The sequence below is a fragment of the Brassica napus genome, chromosome C4 (genome assembly GCF_020379485.1).
Source record: "Brassica napus cultivar Da-Ae chromosome C4, Da-Ae, whole genome shotgun sequence".
NCBI classification, from domain to species: Eukaryota; Viridiplantae; Streptophyta; class Magnoliopsida; order Brassicales; family Brassicaceae; genus Brassica; species Brassica napus.
Genome location: NC_063447.1, coordinates 31670305 through 31691975, shown reverse-complemented (window position 1 = coordinate 31691975; position 21671 = coordinate 31670305). Strand labels below are relative to the sequence as shown.

Here is a 21671-nt window from a genome sequence, read left to right as displayed (position 1 = left end):
GATTCCCCGCTTCTTGCGGTAATTGGCATTGAAATAAGTAATCAGCGGCCGATGGTCAGAGCCTTCGAAGCGCAAGTAGGAGCTTCTTCCCATCGGGTATTGCTCACTCCAGGAGCAGTTGACCATAGAGCGATCCAAGCGAGATCGTATAAAGTGGGAGTAGCGGTTACCCCTCCACGACAGTTGATTCCCTGAATGTCGTAAGTGCCAGAGCCCATTTTGCGATACAAATGATCGGAATGCTGTAAAAGAGCCTTCCCATCTCGCTGGCCCGCCTACTTTTTCTGAATTGTCAAGGATTTCATTGAAATCGCCAGTAAGAAGCCATGAGGAATCCCAATCCAAACCGGTCTGAGAGAGTTTAGTCCAGAAGGCCAATCGGTTCTCCACCATAGGGCACCGTACACAAAGGAAATGAAAGACTCCAAACCTTTGAAGGAAACCTCTGCATCGATCAGATTGGGAAGTGATTCCAGGATCTTGATATTAACGCTATGTTTCCACAGTAAGGCCAAGCCACCGCTAGCCCCAACCGGTGGAACAGAGAAGTAATTAGGGTAATGGAAACTGCTGGTCTTCTTCTTGATAAAGTCATCATCATTCTTTGTTTCCATGAGAAACAGTATGTCCAGGGACTTGGTGCGATACAACTCCTTCAGACGACGAATTGTCAAGGTGTTTCCCAAGCCTTGACAATTCCAACTCAACAATACTAAGGAAGAGGAGGAGGAGGAGGCCGAAAATCCGACCATCCCCTTCCGGTGGAGCTTCTTGATTTGGAGCTAGTACCGGCCTTATCACAAGGTAAAGATTCCTTCTCGACGCATAGCTTTTTCTTTGGTGGATTAGCTGAGCGCACCACAGCCGACTTCCTTAGGTTGAGAGCTTGCATTGGGCTTCGAACAGCTATTTTCGTTGTTACTCTAGGAACCTTTCTCTTCCCAGCCGCTTTTGAGAGCGGTGGTATGACAGTAGGCCGCATGGAGCTTGGTCCAGCTTCATCTCTCTGTCCATCACTGAGACGCAGGGCAGCAGGAATACGAGGTGGGAGAGCACTGGAATTGGTAAACACAGGGCTGAGGTGTTTGTTTTCCACACCATCATATTGAATTTCAACTTCTCGGAGACGGCCAGAGTCCAGACTGGAGACTGCTCGGGGAGAGATAAGTTCACGTATGTCAGGTTCTGTTGTGCGCCCAATCGATAGCTGTCTCTCCCTTGAACTCGGATTAGAGGTCCCTCCTGTGGAGCCAACATCATTTGGATATTCCAACCTCTCACGAAGGTTGTGTGGGGAGGGGGTATGCGAGATTTGAGAACTAGAGAGTCGATTGAGGACGCCTGCATTTGCTGAAGGGCGAGAAGCATCATCCACAGGAATGTCTTGATGGCGTATAACAACACCACTGGATAAGACTCGGGAGTCTTTGTCCTCTGGTGCCTTAGTTCCCCCGGAGCCAGAGGGTCTATAGCAAGGGGAAACAGGTGCAGCTGCACGGCGATAGGGAGAGAAACCTCCTTTTGAGCGGGTGTGCAAATCTCTATGATCAGAGTAAGTGCGACGAGAGTTCCTTTCATCTCTTCTGTCATAAGGAGGACGAGAGTCAACGGAGGGTCGCTGATACCCTCTGCGGTCGTCATGTCATCTTTTATCAGCTTCAATACGTTGTAGAGCCAGACGTTGGGTGATGCCTAACTTACGGTCTCTAGCAGGGGCGTCGTGCCTGGACCTTAGCGGGCAGTTCACTTCTTCATGGAATAAGGAGAAACACATGAAGCAATGCTTTTCTAGCTTAATATACTCAAATTTCACTGGGAGAATCTCATCTGAGGGGAGTTGTATCTCCAGGCCCATAACCAGAGGTTCCAACCCATTCATCTCCACTCTTATCTTGGCTTCCTCAACAACTTTATCAGGCATATGCCCTAACTGGTTACCTGAAGGATATCAAAGACGGAAAGGTTTCCGAGACTACAAGCTCCCATCTTTGGAGTAGTAACATCCACTTCTTGTAGTGGTAAGGACCTTTTGTAAGAACTCGCTCCATTTCTTCCTCAGACTGAAAGCGCATCTGGAACTTTTCAGGTCCTAGATCTCTGCCCTCCACTCTGCCTTCCAAGTTTCAGACCTGAGGCAGAAAATCCACAACAGCTCGCGTGCGTTGGAGAACAGGGTTAGTAGCTCTCCCTATGAGGGTTAGCTTATTCGCAGCAATGAGGGCGTTATTATCAGTAGCGGGAATGTGGACCGGCGGTCGCTTGGCCGGTGGTTCCAGTGCTGCCTTTCCTTTCCCTTTGTCAGCTCGTGAAAACCGGTGAGACATTTTGGACAAGAATACACGAGGCAGAAAGATGCTAAAAGGTTATGACAACCCAAAGTAAGGAGGAGTTAATATAGCTCGATCTGTTTGTAGTGATGGCTTTAACTTCGGTACTACGAGCAGCAGGGTAGTTGGTTGCCTTAAATTGCCTTAAATTACAGTAGCTTCACTGGATGGGAGATAGTAACAGAGGAAAAACTACCAACGGTTGGTGCAGGTGGTGAACACGCCCAGGGGGGCTATCGCTGCGAGCCATGGTGCGGTGGAGGAGGGTGCCTGGCCTACGACGGCGGTCCCTCCGACCCGGGTTGGGGAAAGAACCCGGGGGGTAAAGAAACAGAGAAAGCTATGGACCAAAGGATACTCCCTAAAAGGGAATGGAATTTGAAAAAGCAAGGAAGGTGGGAAGTGGTTTTTACTATAAAAGGTTAAAACCGGGTGGTAAAGTAAAACTGTGGGGGAAGTAACTAGTGGATAAAGACCGAGCTAGAAACTAGTGCCTGAGAGAGTTTGAAGATGTCACCGTTCTGATTACCATTCATCTTAATTAACTCTTACATCCAAATATTAAATTATAAACAGTTGTAAATGATTAGAAAATGCGCTAAACTTAGGGACATTCACATGTAATTTAGAATCACACACCAGACATATTGTTCGGACCTTAATTACGAATTGTTCTATAACTCAAATCACCATGTTCTAATCAATTAACTATCTTTGCAAATTCAACAGTTCAAACAAGCATTAAAAACAAGTTTGATAAGTTCAAAAAATCTCGAAACTAAATTTCTTTGCGGACATGTATTTTGCTCATCTAAAATTAATTTAGAGAATCAATAACACTCTCGTGGCTACCAATTATCCTAAGATCTAGATTCCAAGTTGTCAATCTAAATCTAGCATTAAGTTCAATACATATGAAGAAATATAAGATTACCCTAAAATTCTATCGACCAAACAATTCATCGTCAACCCTAGAAAACTCTAAATCTAACGGTGGATCTACTCAGTGATAGAAGCAGAAACACAGATCATCAACGAAAACATAATTAGATTAAAAGAGATATAATATGGGCTCAAAAAGATTATCTCGTCTCTCAAGAGCTCTCAACCTAACAGTATGATGATAAAATAAAATTTTGCGTAGACAATGGCTCATATATATAGGTTTAAAACACCCCAAAGACTTGTTTGCAAATAATATAATCTTTTGGGTCACTATTCAGTTCTTGAAACTTCATTAAAAGCTCATGGAGATTACTTGGTCTCGATGGGTGTCGACCGACACCAATGGGTGGTGTTGTTCGACACCAGGTCCATAGATCGAATCTAACTTGGGTCTTTTTATATGCAATCTCCTCATGCTTCAAATTTTCCCAGGATCTCTAATCTTATCCAAAACGTACATAAACCTACAATGACCCATAAAAAAAAATCGATGCCTACATAAAAGACTTTAAAACATGATTTATATTATGGTCAAAACCCCATAAAAACCATGATATATCAACTCTCCCAGACTTAGCTTTTGCTTACCCTCAAGCAAAGTAGAAAATTTAACTTGTGAAAGATGTTTGAAAATGTATGAACTCACATATCTTTTAGAACATCATTTCACCATTACCTGTTGCAAGCCACATCAATTAGTACAAGCCTTAGAAGGTACTTTCATGTATTCGATCTTAGTGTAGCAACTTAACTATTTCTCCCCACAACCCATAAGAGACATCCAAATTCACCATCATTGACGTCATTTAAGTATTTAAGGTGGAGTCTCATCGAGGGGGTATCGATCAGAGGAACCATGATTCCTTTTGAATGTGTTGTTTCTCTGAAATTGGTTTCTGAAAATTAGGCTCCTGAGTATAACCTAATCTATGCTTCTTAAAGAAAGTTCCATTGACAAAGTTAACATCATTTTGTTCGGACTCTTCATATGGATCAAAGGTCTCAATCTCTGCAGAAAAATGAAATAGCTTCTTGCTCACAAAAAGGTTTAGCTTAGCTTTCACCTTAGTAATTTGATCTCCATCTATGTTTTTAGCTAATCTCTTCAGTCAAGATCTGCATTTTTGGTATTATTGCTAAGTTCCAAGTTCTCAATAAGCCTTTTAGCTTCTTTTAAAATTATGGTATTGAATTTTCTTTCACTTCTAGCATCCAGTGCCATATGGTACCTTCAATTTATGCCTCTAAAGAAAATACCCAACAACGGAACTTCATTAAAACCATGGTGTGGAATCTCTCTTGTAGGCTATGATCCCAAGAAGTTTTGAATGCTTCAGTAGGACCTTGAGACCTTGCGTCATTAATTACATTGTTGAGGAAAGCTTTCTTAGTATCCTCCCGGAAGTCAAAGATCCTGGCCGTAAGTGTTTGAGCCAATAAGCTGCATCCAGAAAAAAGAGAGTATGAGCACAGTTTGCAGTAAATATAGTATTCAGAGATACCATTCAGCTTAATGCTCGACGCTAAGTCTTCAAACTTCTCAATGTGGTCCATATGTTTCTTATGAGGAAGACCATGAAATTATTTTGACCCAAAAGAGTGTAGTATGCAAGTTTCAGCTCAAAGTCATTCCTTTGGAATGCATGAGGTCAAATCGCAGACAAGTTATCGGACTTGTTGTAGTCTCCGAGTGTTCTCCAACAAACAGCTCCAGCATTCACAGCTTCTTCAGCAACAATCATTTCATCAGGGATCATATTTCATGTGCATCAATGTTCTAGCCTACTCTGTTCGGCGCATGACTCTCTTGGTCTCGCAAGACCTTCAGTGTTAACCACTAGTTTTACTGGTCCAACCATCTTTGCTGATTTTTTTTTCTTTCCAAGTGGTTCGTTCTAACTCAAGCAACTCATAATTCAAAGGATATAAAACAATTATTTTATATATAATTTATCAGATAGTTAAAAACAAATTTTTATACTAATACTATTAGGTTTATATGTTATATTAGATAACTGATTACAAATTAATATAATAAAATTTTGAAAATTAAAAACATATTTAAAGTTATTTTGATAATTCTTATATATATTGTGGTGTTATTTGAAAACCAGGCTGAAGTAGATGTTGCTTGAGTGACAAGTACCATGAGCGAGGTGCTGTTCGAGACCGTAAATTGGCTTGCGCAGACGACATACATGATTTGGTTTGTCTTTATCCACGAAGCCAGGCGGTTGCATCATATAGACAAGCTCAGTAAGATCTCCTTGTAATAAAGCATTGTTGATGTCTAGTTGTTTTATCGGCCACGACTTTGTCACTGCAATCTCAATAATCAGACGGATTGTAGTTGATTTAATGACAGGGCTAAAGGTCTCCGAGTAATCAACACCGTACTGCTGTGTGTAGCCTTTTGCAACTAGACGACCTTTGGGACGTTCTTCACGACCATTTGCAAGGTATTTAGTTGTGAAGAGCCATCTGCAGCTGATTACATTCTGCCCTTCTTGCGGTGGTTCTAAGTCCCACGTGTGGTTGACTATGTGAGCATCAAATTCAGCAATTGCTGCACCTCTCCACTTATCATCTTGGAGTGCTTGTTTTATTGTTGTCGGCTCTTTGTTAAGAATTTTGGTACCTGCAACTGTAAGCGTTAGTTTCTGGATGGGTTTTGATATTTTAGTTTTAGCACAAGTTTGCATTTTGTGGACATTTTGTTGTGGTTCTGTGTTTGGAATCTCTGGTTCAGTGGGGTTATTAGGCACGGTAGGAAGGGTGGTGGTTTGTGTTTCTGTATGTTGTGGCTGAGTCTTGAGGTTGAGACTCATTTTGTTGTGGAGCAGTGGACTCATTGTAAGTTGGGTGAGGCTGTCATTGGTGTTGACTCATTTTGAGAATGAGCAATGGTCTCAGAGGTTGAAGAAGTGAGTGAGTTAAGAGATTCAGAAGGCAATACCCGAGGTTTTGAGTGAAAGTTCATGCCCGGGGATCCCATTCTTGATATAGGTATGAAGGAGATTGGAGGTTCCATTGACGTTGAAGCAGTAGGTGTAGGTGTTTGTTTCTGAGTCTCTGTTATGAAAGGAAACTCTGTCTCATTAAACTGAACATGTCGATATGTATAGATGCGACTTGTTTCAATGTCAATACAATAGTAAGCACTTTGCGTTGGAGAATAGCCTAGGAATGCACATCTCTTCGAGCAATCTTGCAGCTTGTTCGTGTTGTATGGTCTTAACCATGGGAAACACAAACAGCCAAACACCTTTAGCTTCTCATAATTTGGTTTGTCTCCGAAGAGCTTATAGTATGGAGATTGCATCGAGATTGTTGGCGATGGCAGTCGGTTGATTAGATAGACCGCAGCTGTGAATGCATACGTCCAAAAGGTTTTAGGCATAGACGCAGTAGACAACAAGGTCAGACTAGTCTCCACAATATGGCGGTGCTTTCGCTCAGACACACCATTGTGCTGAGGCGTATGAGGTGGAGATGTTAGATGGGAAATGCCCCGTAGTGCAACATACTCGCCTCCATTATCTGAGAAGAGAGTTCGAATAGACAAGTTGAACTTCTTTTCAATGAGAGACTTGTAAGCAATCAACACTTCTTTAACTTGTGATTTTTGGCGTAAGGGATATATCCAAGTGTATTTTGTGTAGTGATCAACAAGAACAAGATAATATTTGAAGTTGTCAATGGAGGTTATGGGTGAACACCACACATCTGTCAATGGAGGTTATGGGTGAACACCACACATCTGTAAAGATGTATTCAAGTGGACGAGAAGAAGAGATAGAAGAATGTGTGAATGGTAAACGGTAGCTTTTATTAAATATGCATTCAGAACAAGATAATTGTTTATTTGAAGAGGTGATAGGAAGAGAAAACTGAGAAACAATAGTGTTTAAAATAGATAAAGAAAGGTGGCCAAGCCGAGAATGCCACGAGAAAAGAGATGTTTTTGGGTTGGATGAAGTGATCATGGCCACTGCTCTAGGAAGTGAAACCGGCCATTCATAGAGCTGATTTCTAGTCTTGCTTTCACTACAAAAAAGTCTACATTGATAGCATATTGTTATAACACGTTTTACTGAACTGCTATCGTAGATGATTTAAGAATTTCCTTATTATATAATAGCGTTAGATAAACGCTATGTTAGAGTAAAACCTAAAATACCACTTAATTAATGCTATTTTGAAAATTAAGTGAGCGGGAAGATAAAATTACTTATTCCGCCAATACTTAGCGGGAAATTAAACTTAAGCGCTAGAGACATTATGTAAACGGCTTCAGTAGTGCTATCAAAGACATATAATAGAATTTTTCTAATGCTAAGAAAAGCTATTTGAACCCTTAAATCCTAAACCTGATTTTAAACCCTAAACTCTAAACATTATTTTAAACCCTAAACTCTAAAGACAACCCTTAAAACGCTAATTTTTTCATATTGTAACTTCAAATCTTAAAATTAAACTCAAAATTTAACCTTCTTAATCTTAAACTATAATTTTCTAAACACAAATCTTTAATCAAACTCTATATACTAAATCTTAACTTCAAACATAAACTATACATTCAATAATTTAAATATAAACTTCGAATCTAAATTATTAAAAATTTAACTACAAATCTTATATCTAGTCTTCAAATCTATTATTTTCCAAATTTAATCTAAAATACTAAACTTTAACCCTAAACATCATATTCCAACATCCACACCTTAAATCACAAAACTAAACATTTACTACAAACTTTATATCATAAACACTAAAATTTAATTTAAAGTCTAAACCATAATGAATTATAAGTTATAAAACAAAATATAATCTGTAATTTATATGTACGAAGATTTAAAATATTTACATATAAATTATCTTATTTTCTAAAAGGTTTTCATATCATAAAGCAAAGAGTACGTTAGAAATGATATGATGTATATGTGGAGTTGTGTACAAAAAAAATGTATATTAAAGAAAAATAAGAATTTTTTCTATTGGTCAATCCATGAGTCACATGGATTGCACTTCCTACCCTTAGATTACTTTAATCTAACGGACGCAATTAATTTACGCTTCTTCTCTTTTCTGTTTCTTCTTTAGACTTTTTTTTTTTTTGGTAAAATGTTAAGATTTATACTATTTTCTGAATTTACCCAATGTTGTAAACAACGTATTATGCAAGAAACAACAATAACCCAACTCAAAAAGAAAACAAAACAGAGACAGAGGAGAACAACTTGTCAAGGAGGCCGGTAGATAGAAAAGTAGAACTGCAGAGGTGATGGCTCTGGGGCAGGCCGTGGAGGTAGTGAAAGGAGCCTGTCACGAATTAACCTGTCAAGAGCACGGTGGATGATGTGAGTTGGAGATGAGATGGTGGTGAAGATGTGCGCATTCCTCTCTTTCCAAATAAGGTAGAGCAAGGACTGAAAGATGAGTTTGATAACCGCAATGACATTAACATTACGAGGCTGGCGATGCTGCATAATCCAGGCTGATGCAGAGTGTAAGTCTGGGGAGGATTATCCCATATACCAGAAGCGAAAGCTATCCAGATAGTAGAGGAGAATTCACACTCAAAGAAGAGGTGATGGTGAGTTTCCAGACCATTTGAACAGAGAGCACAATTTTGAGGAACATTCAATCCCCATCGTTGTAATCTATCTCTTGTCGGGAGCCTTCTAAGCAGATCTAACCAAGCCATGAAAGAATTCCTTGGAATGTGTTCTTTAAACCAGATCACCTTGTGCCAGTAAATCATAAGCGCCCACATCGCATTTGTGAATTTCAGTGCTGCACAATTGAATGTTGTAATACTTCTCTTTTCCAAGTTGACTACAATTCCAAGCCAATACATTTCTTCAACTTCAATAGCCGAATAGAGGAAGTTGATATTCTTCTCTATGTTGTACTTGTCAAATACACTTATAAACTGAAAATCTTCCTTGTCATCTAAAAACTCATCATAAAGTTCATCTATTACTTCAAGAAACTTCACTCAAACAACTACGGCAGTTTTGTTCAGAAACAAATCTGGATTGTTTCTCTTTCTCAATTTCAACAACTACTAACCTGCTTCAATATGCTGAGACAAAAATAGTAAATACTCATAAAATAGATCATATAGTTTTATAAAGAAGAATAAGATAAATTTATAAGTGATTATAAAGACTATTTTCACATATAGTCTAATCGTTTTTGAAAGCTTTCTTCCGGGAGTTTCAAGATCTGAAACCACTTTGCGCTTACTATTTCTTGATTGATTTTCAGTTTCCTACATTGAAAACACATACTTATAAAATATTATGTAGGTATCTATTTTCACCTCATGAAATATATAATATCTTATAAAATATAACTTACTTGTTTTTGTTTGACATTTTCTATTCTCTCATATTTTCCTTTCTGGTTTTATCAACTGGCTCTGAAAACCGAACGCTAGTCCTTCTAGCCAGCTTCACAATGCTTCCAATGTGAGAGTTCTCTATCTGAGCAAACTCTTCCTTTCCTAATATATCAGCTACCTTATAGACATAATCTATGTTTGAATGTTGGATAATCATTTTTGGATTGTCTGGTGGTTATGTTTCAGCTTAAATCATGGCGGGCAATCTCAAAGTTGTGCAAAATTCATTGCTATCTAACTGCAAAACAAAACAAAACAAAATTACTTTATAAATGGATGATGTCAACTTTTAATCATGGTCTAAAGATAACTTATCCAAGCATAATGTTCATGTATTTCGACAACAATCTTACAGAGAATATATGATAATACAAGACAACCCTTCTCGAGTTCACACATCTTAAAATTACTTGAAATCCAGATTTATAAAAGGTTATAATTTTTCAATAACTTAATGTTCACTATCGATACTTTTTCTTTTAGATCTAACTCGGGAAATGACAATTATGAACCAATCTTCTTCAGTTTTTTGATAACAAAAAGAACACAATAAAAAATGACTTGAAACAAACAAAAAAAAATACGCAAACTAGAAACATACTTGTTGAGAATCGTGAAGAGGAGCCGACATTTTTGAGATGAGACTTTTAATCGTATAGTGTGATTGCTCTTGTTGCCTGAGAGAGATGATTTTGAACTCGTCGTCACCGGATGCTCTTTCCAGAGAGACGTCGTGAGAAAGAAGACCTTATCTCATAGCTGTGCCGTCGTGAGAGTCGCCATCGTGAGAAAGAAGATTGATCTTGTCGCCGTTGTGAGAGAAGAATAATCGTGTCGTCGTCGTGAGAGAGATACCTTATCTCGTCGCTTGATCTAGTTACTTCAGGGAGTTTAAGTCATTTACCTATCAAGGGTTTAGGTATTTATGAAAATGTCCTTTTCATGGTAAAATTAAATAGTGGTACTAGAAAAATTGTAAAAGTAAATTTTTACCAAGTTTCATTCGACAACATAAAAAAAGTTATATTTTTTTATTTTTTATTTATGTTTATTTATTTAAATAATTACTTATTATATATATAGAGAACAAGAGTATAAGAGTCTTTTTCCACTTAATGAAGAAGATATTTTTGAAAATGTCTCTTTAGTGGTGGATGAATAATGGTACAAAAAGTTGTAAACATAAAAATTCCCCTAAATTCATTATTACTATAAATTTATTTGTGATTTTGATGTTCGTCATGATATTTATTACTTAAAAATATTATTAATATTTTTAGCTGTAATATTAGTCATTAAAATCATAAACTAATTATTAAGATAAACATAATTATGATATTACCGGTATATTGTTAATATAATTGTTAATATATAATGTCCTAAATACAATGATAAGTATATATACATTAAAATATTTTAAAAAAATAATAGTATATATATTGGTAGAATAAGTTAATGTTTATTAATTATATTATATATTAAAATTAAATTTTAAATAATAATATTAATTATACTAATGATTTATGGGGGATTTGCCAAATATGACTCACAACTTGATTTTTAAACACAAACCTATACTCAAACTTGAATCAAATGTAAAACTAACCTAAAAGCCTTGTGAAATTACAGCCAGCCCCTTGTGACCAAACAAAAAAACAGAAGCCATTTTTACGAATATAGCCCCATTAAGTCGTCTGAGTCGTCTGAGATTCTAGAAGTCTTCTAGACGACTTCAAAGTAAGTATTCTAGTGTAGCTGATCTTAAATATAATTTATAAATGTTTTAAAAAATATTTTGATAAGCGAAAAATTTAAATCATGTAATTATAAACAGTTTTAAGTGATATAAATTAAAATAAAACAAAATTGAATTGTTTTCAACATAGATGAGTGTAGGTAGTGAATCATGGGATTCTTTGGTCTACGTGGTTTTTTGGCCATAGGTGTTTTAAAATAACTGCAAACACAAAATGTAGATAAGCAGGATATTTTTGTATAATAAAGGAAGTTATTATGGGACATTCTCACTTACGGATCAAGTTTCACCCAGTCAGTGAGCACCTTCGACATCTTCTTGTCAAAGGGTGCAAAAGGATCATAGCCTTGGCCAACCCTTTTGTTTGGAATGATCACTTTGGCAGTGTTGTTTCCCTTAAAAGGAGTTTGCTGTGGGGCAGCAAGTTTCCTTGCTCGCTCACTCTTTCCACAGACATGTACCATAGCAGCATTCCTCTTTATCTGCCTTCTAGTTTCCCCCTTCTGTAAATCTGAATCAGTGGGTACTTCTTTGTCCAATACAAGAAGGCTAGGTTCACCACTCTGTTCTGGAGGTTTCTCCTCGAGCTCATTTGCTATCACAAGACTCAGGTCTTTCGAGGAACTCGGTTCCTGGGGGTCATTCTGTCCTGCTTTCGCCCCATTCACACTTTCACTCTGCAATTTCGATGTACAAAATGTGTTTATAAAATATTAACCAAATATCCAAATCACACATCAAAAAATATCCATACATAAGCAATGATCAAAGCACACACTAGAAACAAACACACATGTTCCGACATACAATGATTCGTCCAAGCACACACAAGAAACAAAGCACATCATTCCTTAGACCTAACACTTTGCCTAGTCAATCTCTTCTCTGTGATTTTGGGTGAGGTTTTGGTACTAACCTCGGGTTCGTGCCCACGCTTTTCCGGATTTGAAGTTGTGATTTGAAGTTCATTAGATGCAGTCCCTTTTTTGGTGATTCCCACCTTCTTCTCCACAACTTCCATCCTATCCCCCAGCAACTTGATCTCCTTCAGGCACATCCCAAACCCATCCCTCATGACATCAGCTATGTCCTTGAAGCTTTTTTCAATCTGCTCCTTGGTCATCCCACCAACAGACGTAGAAGCATCTGACTTTGAAAACCCTACAGAAGACACTTTACTAGCCTCAACAGAAGCCTCTTTACGAGCTTTCTTCCGAGGTCTTGCACTTTCTTTCTTCACACCACTATCTGTCTCCACTGCACTCACTTCCTTCTTCACTCTCGGGTTAGTACTGGTGACTTCCCAGCAATCCATGGTCCACTTCCAATTAGCTTTCGCATTAAACATGACTTTAATAATGTTCTCCGCGGCCGGGTCTTCCACATCAAAGTCCCATCGTGGAAACATCTCAGCATAGTCCTTATGGACGAAGTTGATCACGCTAGTCTGCAAAAATAAAAGATATAAACTCAGATAACAAAGACTGGAATCATCCATAAAAGACTTCACAGAAGACTTCAAAGTAAGTCGTCTGGTAAGTCTTCCAGAGAAGACTTCGCAGAAGACTTAAAGTAAAGTCGCCCAGACGACATAACTTTAAGTCTTCTGCGAGGTCTTCTCTGGAATACTTACCAGACAACTTACTTTAAAGTCTTCTGTGAAGTCTTAGGGAGTGAAGTTTAAAAAATGTTTGCTAATGGCCTCTTTAAAAAATTTGCGTCCTTTGCCACCATTGTAAGCCAGCAACAGCGGAGACGGTTTGTCTGGTAGGGGATGCCCAAAATTAGCACCAAATTCTGGCAGAGCAAAGTACGCCCACACCTGGAGAACTTGAACAAACCCATCAACAGTGTATGAATTTGAATCCAAATTTACACCCTTCACAGACTCCAACAGTACCTTAAACGCCACTCTCCCCCAAGGATAATTCTCAAATCTTTCTAAATCAATCACTAGCCTTGAAAGACTAGCCTGTGTAGCGGTTGAGTACTTTCTCTCTTCAATGAATCCAGTGAAGATGGCAAGGTAACCGATCCGCATGTGATCCTCCCGAGACCACTCCTCGCATCTCCCAAATGCTGCTTTTATATGCTCAGTAGTTGGCCCAACATCGACATCAACACCCATCATCTCCTAGAAAGCAGCCATCTCCTTCGCAACCTCAACCCTTGGATTTTCCAGGTCCTCGATGTAATCGCAGTTCAGACCAGTGAGGTGTTCAAACTCCAACAGTGAAAACCTCACCGGTTGTGGACCAACGAGACTCCAGAGCTCAAACTTCTTCTTGATGTTAAGCTGGAAACTAAGCATATAATGAACCACCCTTGAAGCCCAACCAAAATTCAGCTCCTTGAACTTGATGAACACTCCCAACTTCGCCTCCTTCAGCTCCTCATATTCGTCAGCGTTTAGAGCTCGCCTTAGTACAGTAAATAGCTTCGAGTCATCAGTGTGATAAGAAATGCTCTTCAGTGCAGGGGGCTCTTCCCCCAATGTATACATCCGCTGCGGGAGTGCTTGTAAATCCATTTTCCGGCCTGCAAAACAATCAAAAACAAGCATCTCAAACACATAACAAGCGCACTATTCTAAATACAAATACTGGAAGACTTGCATGTAAATTTTAGTGAGAAGACTACTGAGACGACTTCCAGGAAGTCTTCTACAAAGTCTTACACTCTGGACGACTTCCAACGACGACTTAGGTCGTCTGGAAGACTTCCAGGAAGTGTTCTACGAAGTCTTAAACTATGGAAGACTTCCAGGAAGTCGTCTGAGTAGTCTTTCTGAATAAATACAAAAACTGTTTCTTTAAACGATGGATGACTTACAGTCGGAGAAGATATGGTCTCCAACAACACCAGCGGTCACAGATCTGCAAAAATCAACGGGAAAAGAAGAATCAAGACTACAATTTTTAGGGTTTTACGGCGGCTAAACGCCTAAAGATAAGAGAAATAACTTACCGGCGGCGGAGTTCAACGAGACGCGGTTTCAGATCTGAAACAAAGGAAGGGGATGGTCAGTTTAAACTACTAAAAACTCTATGCCATGAAGGAGAAACAAGATTCGTCGTAAGAGGAGAGATTACCGGCGGTGAGAACGATGGAATACGCGAGATTACTGGCGGTGAGAAATCTGAGAAAATAATCGCCTTCGAAATCGCCTCTGGAGAGAAACGACGCTACGGTTTTGGAAAGTTGTGAAAAAGTGAAAAAATGGTATTTATATGTCCGGTAAATGATTCGGTTAGGTTTAAAAGTACATTGGTAAAATAAAGGATTCGGTCCGGTATGGACGACTTCCCTGTAAGTCGTCCATCTAAAATTATTCACCAGACGACTTCTATGGAAGTAGTCTAGACCCTAAACATAACCCCTAAACTTAATTAACTAACTAAACACTTCATAAAATCAAATTAAACTTCAAAAGTGTTTACTATACACAAAAATAAACACATATAGGTAAAATTTTAATTTTTCAAAAAAAATTCAAGCTTTCCAAAATCTAACCCTAAGAATACATACAATACTACAACATATGTTGCCAAACCCTGTCTTCTAGTTTCCGCCTTACCAGTAGTTATGTCTTCTCTAGAAGACTTAACAGACGACTTACCAATTAGTCTTCTGTTAAGTCTTCTAGAGACGACTTACGCTTAAGTCGTTTGGTAAGTCTTCTCTAGAAGACTTAACAGAAGACTCTAGAAGACTTAACAGTATCTCTTACTTGTATTGTTTTATATGCAGCATATGGATGCTTTTATTAATGTACTGAGGCAACGGTACCAAGATAATCCACATCATTTCAGGAGCGAGAGACTGTGCTTTCTTGATCATGTATTTTCTCATCAGTGGTCCCACCATTACTCGGAATTTAAGAGCGACGAGAGCGACATCAACGGCTTAGGAAGAAGACTCCCTGGTAGGGCGTGGAATTATCGCGCATAAATTGTACCATCATTTTGCCAATCTATGAAGGTTTGGGTGTTGGATGTGGATGATATTTATGCGTCAGTGAACTTCAGGAACGAGCATTGGATTGCTATTTGGATATCGATCCCTAAGAACACATAGTCGTCTGGGACAGCATTTTAACACATATTAGAGCTGCAGACCTTGATGTGCTCATGGAGCTTTTTGTCAACATGGTCCCTTATCTGCTCGTTGAGTGCGCTGGCTCCGACGAAGAACGTGTCAAACACACACTGGAGCCATACACATATGAGAGAGTTACCGTTGGAGTACCTCAGTGCCGAGCTGGTGATTGTGGCGTGTTCGCTCTGAAGTACATCGAATGTCATGCTCTTGGGATGTCATTTCCTCCAGCGCTTTGTAACAAGATGGCATTGGATATATTTAAGGAGACTCCTGGAGGCCATGCAAAAGAGAATGAAGACAATGATGAGAACCTTGCAACTTATGACCAGCAAGGTTAATGATGTTTTATTTGTACTTGAACTTGTGGGATGAAATGTCTTTTGTATGACAGATTAGGAAGGTGATGTTGTTGTAACATGGTCAGGATAGGATGTAGTTTTTTGTAACCTATCCTCGTACCAAACTATCATTTCGTAGGAAATTAGTTTGGTAGTGTTGTAACCTTTCGGATAATCTAATCTAATGGTCTAATCTAATGGTGCAGTTGTTGTTTTTTTAAGTTGCAATTAAGTTCATAAAACAGATTCATCACACAAAGTCATAACAAAAGCCGATTCATAACACAAAGTCATAACAGAAGCAGATAAATTTCAATACAGAGAAGTTCATAACACAAAGTCATAACAGATGCGCAGATAGATAGTCTTCTGGACGACTAATCAGAAGGTCGTCCAGGAGTTAAGTCTTCTGGACGACTTACTAGAAGGCCGCCAAGAAGTTAAGTCATATGGACGACTAATCAGAAGGTCGTCTAGAAGTTAAGTCTTATAGACGACTTAAGAGAAGGTCGTCCACGTCAGTTCTTACAATGTGGACGCGTATGACCAGTTTCTTTGCAGACCGACCACCTATAAACCCTGTGTTGCTTCCGGGGTGTACGTCCTCTCATCCTAGATAGCTCCAATCAAGATTGCCATCTTGATTTCTTCTGTCTCCCCGGACCACGCTTTACTTCCGGAGGAAAGCATGTGTGTGCCTCAACTTGTTTTCCAGCACAAGGATAGATATTCTCTGAGTATCCTGCAAACAAAGTATCTTTTGAGTGGACCGGGCATACAAGGTATCTTCTCGACACCATAGACACCAGAATCACACTTTCGATGTTCCAAATCAACAACACAGTCCTTTTTGCCACCTTGCACAAAGAATCGCCATCCATCAATTTGTTGGACAGACATTGTTTCCGCTATCTCCGATCGAACAGCAAGCAAGTATTCAACCCCCCGACTATGTTGAGTTGTGAGACTCAAAGCATCTTCTCTCCTTTTCCAAAACCACCTTGATAGCTTATCCCTTATGAACTCCAACAAGAAATGAATCGGAAATCCTCTAGCTCGCTTCAGTGCGAAATTAATAGATTCAGCGATGTTGCTAGTTTTTATGTTGTACCGGTCTCCCTGACAATGAATCCTTGACCATAGGGTCACGTCGGCATTCTCCAAGTAGGTTGCAAGTTCTGGGTTTGCACTCCTTATCTCATCCATGTACCGGTCAAAATCGTAAAGTGTATGAGCATAAGCAACACCTTTCACCAAGTACAAGAGATGCTTCCCTTTATACTTTTTGACAATGTTCTGTTATGGGTGATAATAACATATTCCTCGGGTAGCCCACCGAAATACCTTATCACACTCATTCTTAATGCCCGTGTGCCGGTCAGAGACTATCACCAGAGGATACTCATCAGATACACAACTCGCCAATTTTGTGAAAAAACACTCCCAAGATTCATCATTTTCACCATCAATGATCGCAAAAGCCAATGGAAATATCTGAAAATTACCATCTTGTGCGGCTGCAACTAACATAACACCTTCATACTTCCCACTTAGGTGAGTCCCATCCACCACAATGACCCGTCTCTGATACTGAAAACCTCGGATTGAAACTCCAAAGGAGAGAAATAGATACTTAAATCTATTTAGAGAATCAAGTTCTAGACCAGTGATAGAACCCGGATTTGCTAAGGAGATTTGCTCCAAATATGAAGGCTGTCGCTCATACCCATCTTCCGCTGATCCTCTCACCAATTCTTGCGCATATAACAATGCTCTGTATGAAGTGGTGTAATCAAGTGTCATGCCAAACATGTTCTTCATTGCATCTTTGATATGCTGCGGATTCAACCCATCAATGATTCCAACACGATCTATGAAAAGCCTACCAACATACTTCGGAGTACAGTGTTTCCGCTGGGCGATTCTGTCTCCCACAAAACATGTATGAGTTTCCACATACTTGGTTACCCAAAAAGTGTTTGTCCCATGTTTCACACTCGCTCTGATCTTCCATCCACAACCATTAACCCGACATGTTGCCACAAGGAGAGTTTTCGTTGACTTGTATATTCTGAAGGAGAACTTACGCCTCACCGCTGTCAACCGCAACTCTGAAACCAATGCATCTTTACTAGCAAACATCTGGTTGACATAGATCCTGCTACCATACGATCTTCTTCCTTCACTACCATATGTCCCTTTGAAATCTTCAAAACACATATCATCATCTTCTTCCTCATCTTCATCCTCATCTTTAACCTTCCCATACTCACTGTAATCTTCAGCATCATCAATCGCTTCAGCAACAACAGGGATATCAGCACCCTCGTCCCCATCATCCTCCTCCCCATCATGATTTTCATCTTCAGCCATATCGTCATCATCTTTATCCCCTTGATCACCTTTATTTCCTTCATAAGCTTCATCCCATTCATCATCCTCTTCCCCTTCCTCTGAAACAGCTCTCATCTTGCTAAGGCTTGATACACAAAGACGTACTTCATGCGTTTTAGCTATCTCGAGCAAATTCCGAACTTGTCTATCACTTGTAACATGAATAGGAGGGGTGTCTGGAGCCATCTGTTGCATCATTGCCTCTGGTAATGAGTACGCTAACTGCACAGACTCTGTGTTCATGTCCAAGTTATAATCTTCTTGAGCCATTGCAACAAGTTCAGCATGTATCGAACCTTCACTCAAAAAGAACAGTCTCGCTCCTTTGAACTTATCAACCACAAAATTCCAACAGCCATCTTTCAACAACCATTCTCCATATACTGCATGTAACTGACGATCCATCTGAAAAAAAAACAAAACAAAACACATTAGCAAACATAGAACATGTATGAGTTAAAAGCACATTAGCTATAAACTTTAATTAACATGAATGTTGGTAACCTAATAAATATCACCAATTAAGTTATAAATTTCATTCAGTAGCCCAAATATTCATTAAAAAATATGAATTAACAAGAAAATGTTAAAAATTCTTTATAGTTTTAGAGAAAATGCAAGTTTATTAAACATTGACGCAGACGACATCCACATAGGTCGTCTAGTAGACTTCCAGAGAAGTCGTCAATTTAGGTCATTTTTGCATTTAAAATTTTACAAAGGACGACTTCCATAGAAGTCGTCTCTACAGCAGACTTCACTTCTATGGAAGTCTTCCTTTGTAAATATTGGCATACTTTTGTTTAAAAAAAAATCTCGGGAAACCCAGAGACGACTTCCATGGAAGTCGTCTGGGATAAACATGTTAGTTTTGCAATTGACCGGATTGTGTCAGGAATTTGACTTTCCCTGGACGACTTACTTGAAGAAAATCAAAAATTCAATATTTTATTATAACGAGATGACTTCCATGTAAGCCGTCTCAAGTTAGTTTTGCAATTGGAAAATAAAACTTAAATATTTAAGTCTTCTAGACAACTTACACAGAAGTCGTCCACCAGATGACTTCCATGTAAGTCGTCTCAAGTTAGTTTTGCAATTGGAAAATAAAACTTAAATATTTAAGTCTTCTAGACAACTTACACAGAAGTCGTCCACCAGACGACTTACATGGAAGTCGTCAAAGATAACAAAGGTTTGACCAGAATCTCGGAATAAAATCCTCGACGACTTCCGTGTTAGTCGTCTAGAGTAAATTAAATATTAAATTTTTATTTTTCAATTGCAAAACTAACCTGAGACGACTTCCATGTAAGTCGTCTCGTTATAATAAAATATTGAATTTTTGATTTTCTACTGGACGACTTCAAGGGAAAGTCAAATTTCTGACACAATCCGGTCAATTACAAAATTAACGTGTTTATTTCTGACACAATCCGGTCAATTGATACACGGAAGTCGTCTCTGGGTTTCTCGAGATTTTTTTTTAAACAAAAAAAATGGACGACGTCAATATAAGTTGTCTCTAGAAGCAGATTTAAAAGTCAATTGCAAAGTTAACCTCTCCTTTGACCAGACGACTTCCAGGGAAGTCGTCGACGCAAAGAAGACTTACCCAGAAGTCTTCTTCGCGAACAGATCTAGATAAAAACTCGATTTAATACCTTAAATTAGTGAGATAACTTCCTTAGCACACAGAAGTCTTTTCCAAGCACACAGAAGCTCAAACGAAAGTGACCCACCAAGAATCGTGACCTTCAATGCCTTTATGAACCATAAAAATTTTAGAATCAAAATCTTGGGTTTTTTGGGATGAATATGGAGAGAAAGTAAAGAGATGTTGTTTTAGTTCATAAGAATTGAGAAAAGAGAAAGTGTAAATCGATTTTAGGTGCATTAAGAGTTGGTTGTTCATGGTGGTTGGTGTATTGATGGCAATGGCAGTCTTGTAAATACTTGAAGATGATGAGGTTGAGAGAGTAAAAAACTCATTTTCGAGAAAAAAAAATTAATGCCATTTTCGTGAATAATTTGAACTTGTGGGGTGAATAGGGAAAATGAAAATTCCAAAAAAATCATAGGTTAGTTTTGTCGTTGACTTTGAGTTGTGGGTCACTTTTGCAAAAAACCCATGATTTATCCTGAAATTATGGAGAAGATGACAAGTAAGCAAATTCACTTCTCAAATAATAGTATAGATTTGAAATTATAATTATATTTTATGATAATTAAATGTTAAACTATTTAATTTTTCGGAAATAAATTTTATCTTGATTCTGAAAAGATTTTCTTAGAATGTTCTTAAACAATATATATTTGTATTTAAAATAAAAGATAAAGATATTAAAAGATATGATGATTAATTTAGGTAAAATTTGATAAACTTTCTGAGGATGGTCCATTTAAAAATATCACACATGAAAAAAGTCATGACTTATATTTTAATAGTATAGATTAACATTTGTTTTGAGGTAACAATGAAAACTATCCATCTAATAATATTTGTGCCTAATTTATTTATTTCTTTTGCTACAATAAAAACCAAATTAAGAACGTGGCTAGCTCTACTAGTGGTCTTTTTATTCAGTTTTTTTTTTCTTTTTCTTTTATGTTTTTGGTTTAGATCGACCAATATCCAATAAAATTTTGGATCCAAATTTAGTTTTTGTTCGGTTTTTGATTTTCAGATAACTCTGGTCAAAAATAAGAATTTTGTGGGTTTTTATAAATATAATAATGCTGATATATTGAAATATTTCAGACAAAACTATTTGGTTAATTTGATTCTTTTGGGCACTACATATACATTTAAATATTTTGAATAAAATCTAGATTTTTTGGTAATTCGGTTTGTAACTTGTATTTTTGGAAAACACTCGACAATTTTAAAACTGAATATAATTAATATTTTAAGGTGTTTAAATTGTATTTTAAATATTCAGGATACTTTGAAATTTTTGTTTGGTTTCTTTCGAATCCGGATTAGTTTTGGATCTATAATTAAAATACATTTGATTTTCGGGTACATATCATGTCTAGATCAATATTTAGAACCTGAAAAAGATCCAAAGTACCTGAACCCCACCAAAACTTAACTGAAATTTACCATATTTATTTAAAATTCTGCAAAATAAACTATTAATAATTGAAACTAAACTTTTTAAATTTGTTATTTAGAGTTTAATATTACTTGAAATATTACAGTTAGATCATAAACTGAAATATAGAAAATAGAATAAATGGAATGATAATCTTCGATATTTATGTTTTTAGGTCGGATATGAATCAGTTCTTATTGGGTCAGGTATATTTGTTGTTTTTGGGTCCGGATCTATTATAGATTTATAGTCAGTTTTTTTTTGTGTTATTCTTTTGGATAAAGAAATTTTGGACACAATTAA

General features: G+C 37.9%; 1 protein-coding gene across 1 annotated transcript; it reads right to left on the bottom strand.

Annotated features, from left to right (window-relative positions):
* Positions 1-11709: 11709 nt before the first annotated feature.
* On the bottom strand, positions 11710-13565 carry LOC111213772. Its single transcript, XM_022715604.2, has 3 exons — positions 13260-13565; positions 12354-12884; positions 11710-12114 (listed from the first exon to the last, which is right to left on the bottom strand). Exons 1-3 carry the CDS (start codon positions 13563-13565, stop codon positions 11710-11712), a joined length of 1242 nt encoding a protein of 413 aa, XP_022571325.2.
* Positions 13566-21671: the final 8106 nt, after the last annotated feature.

Bases quoted from the DNA above. Each gene is read 5' to 3' on its own strand.
- LOC111213772 (XM_022715604.2), bottom strand. From the start codon at position 13,565: ATGGGTGTTGATGTCGATGTTGGGCCAACTACTGAGCATATAAAAGCA. The intron at 12,885-13,259 runs GTGTGGGCGTAC...TTATTTTTGCAG, and splicing joins GGTTTGTTCAAGTTCTCCAG to ACTAGCGTGATCAACTTCGT. The intron at 12,115-12,353 runs GTTAGTACCAAA...TCGAAATTGCAG, and splicing joins AGCGTGGGCACGAACCCGAG to AGTGAAAGTGTGAATGGGGC.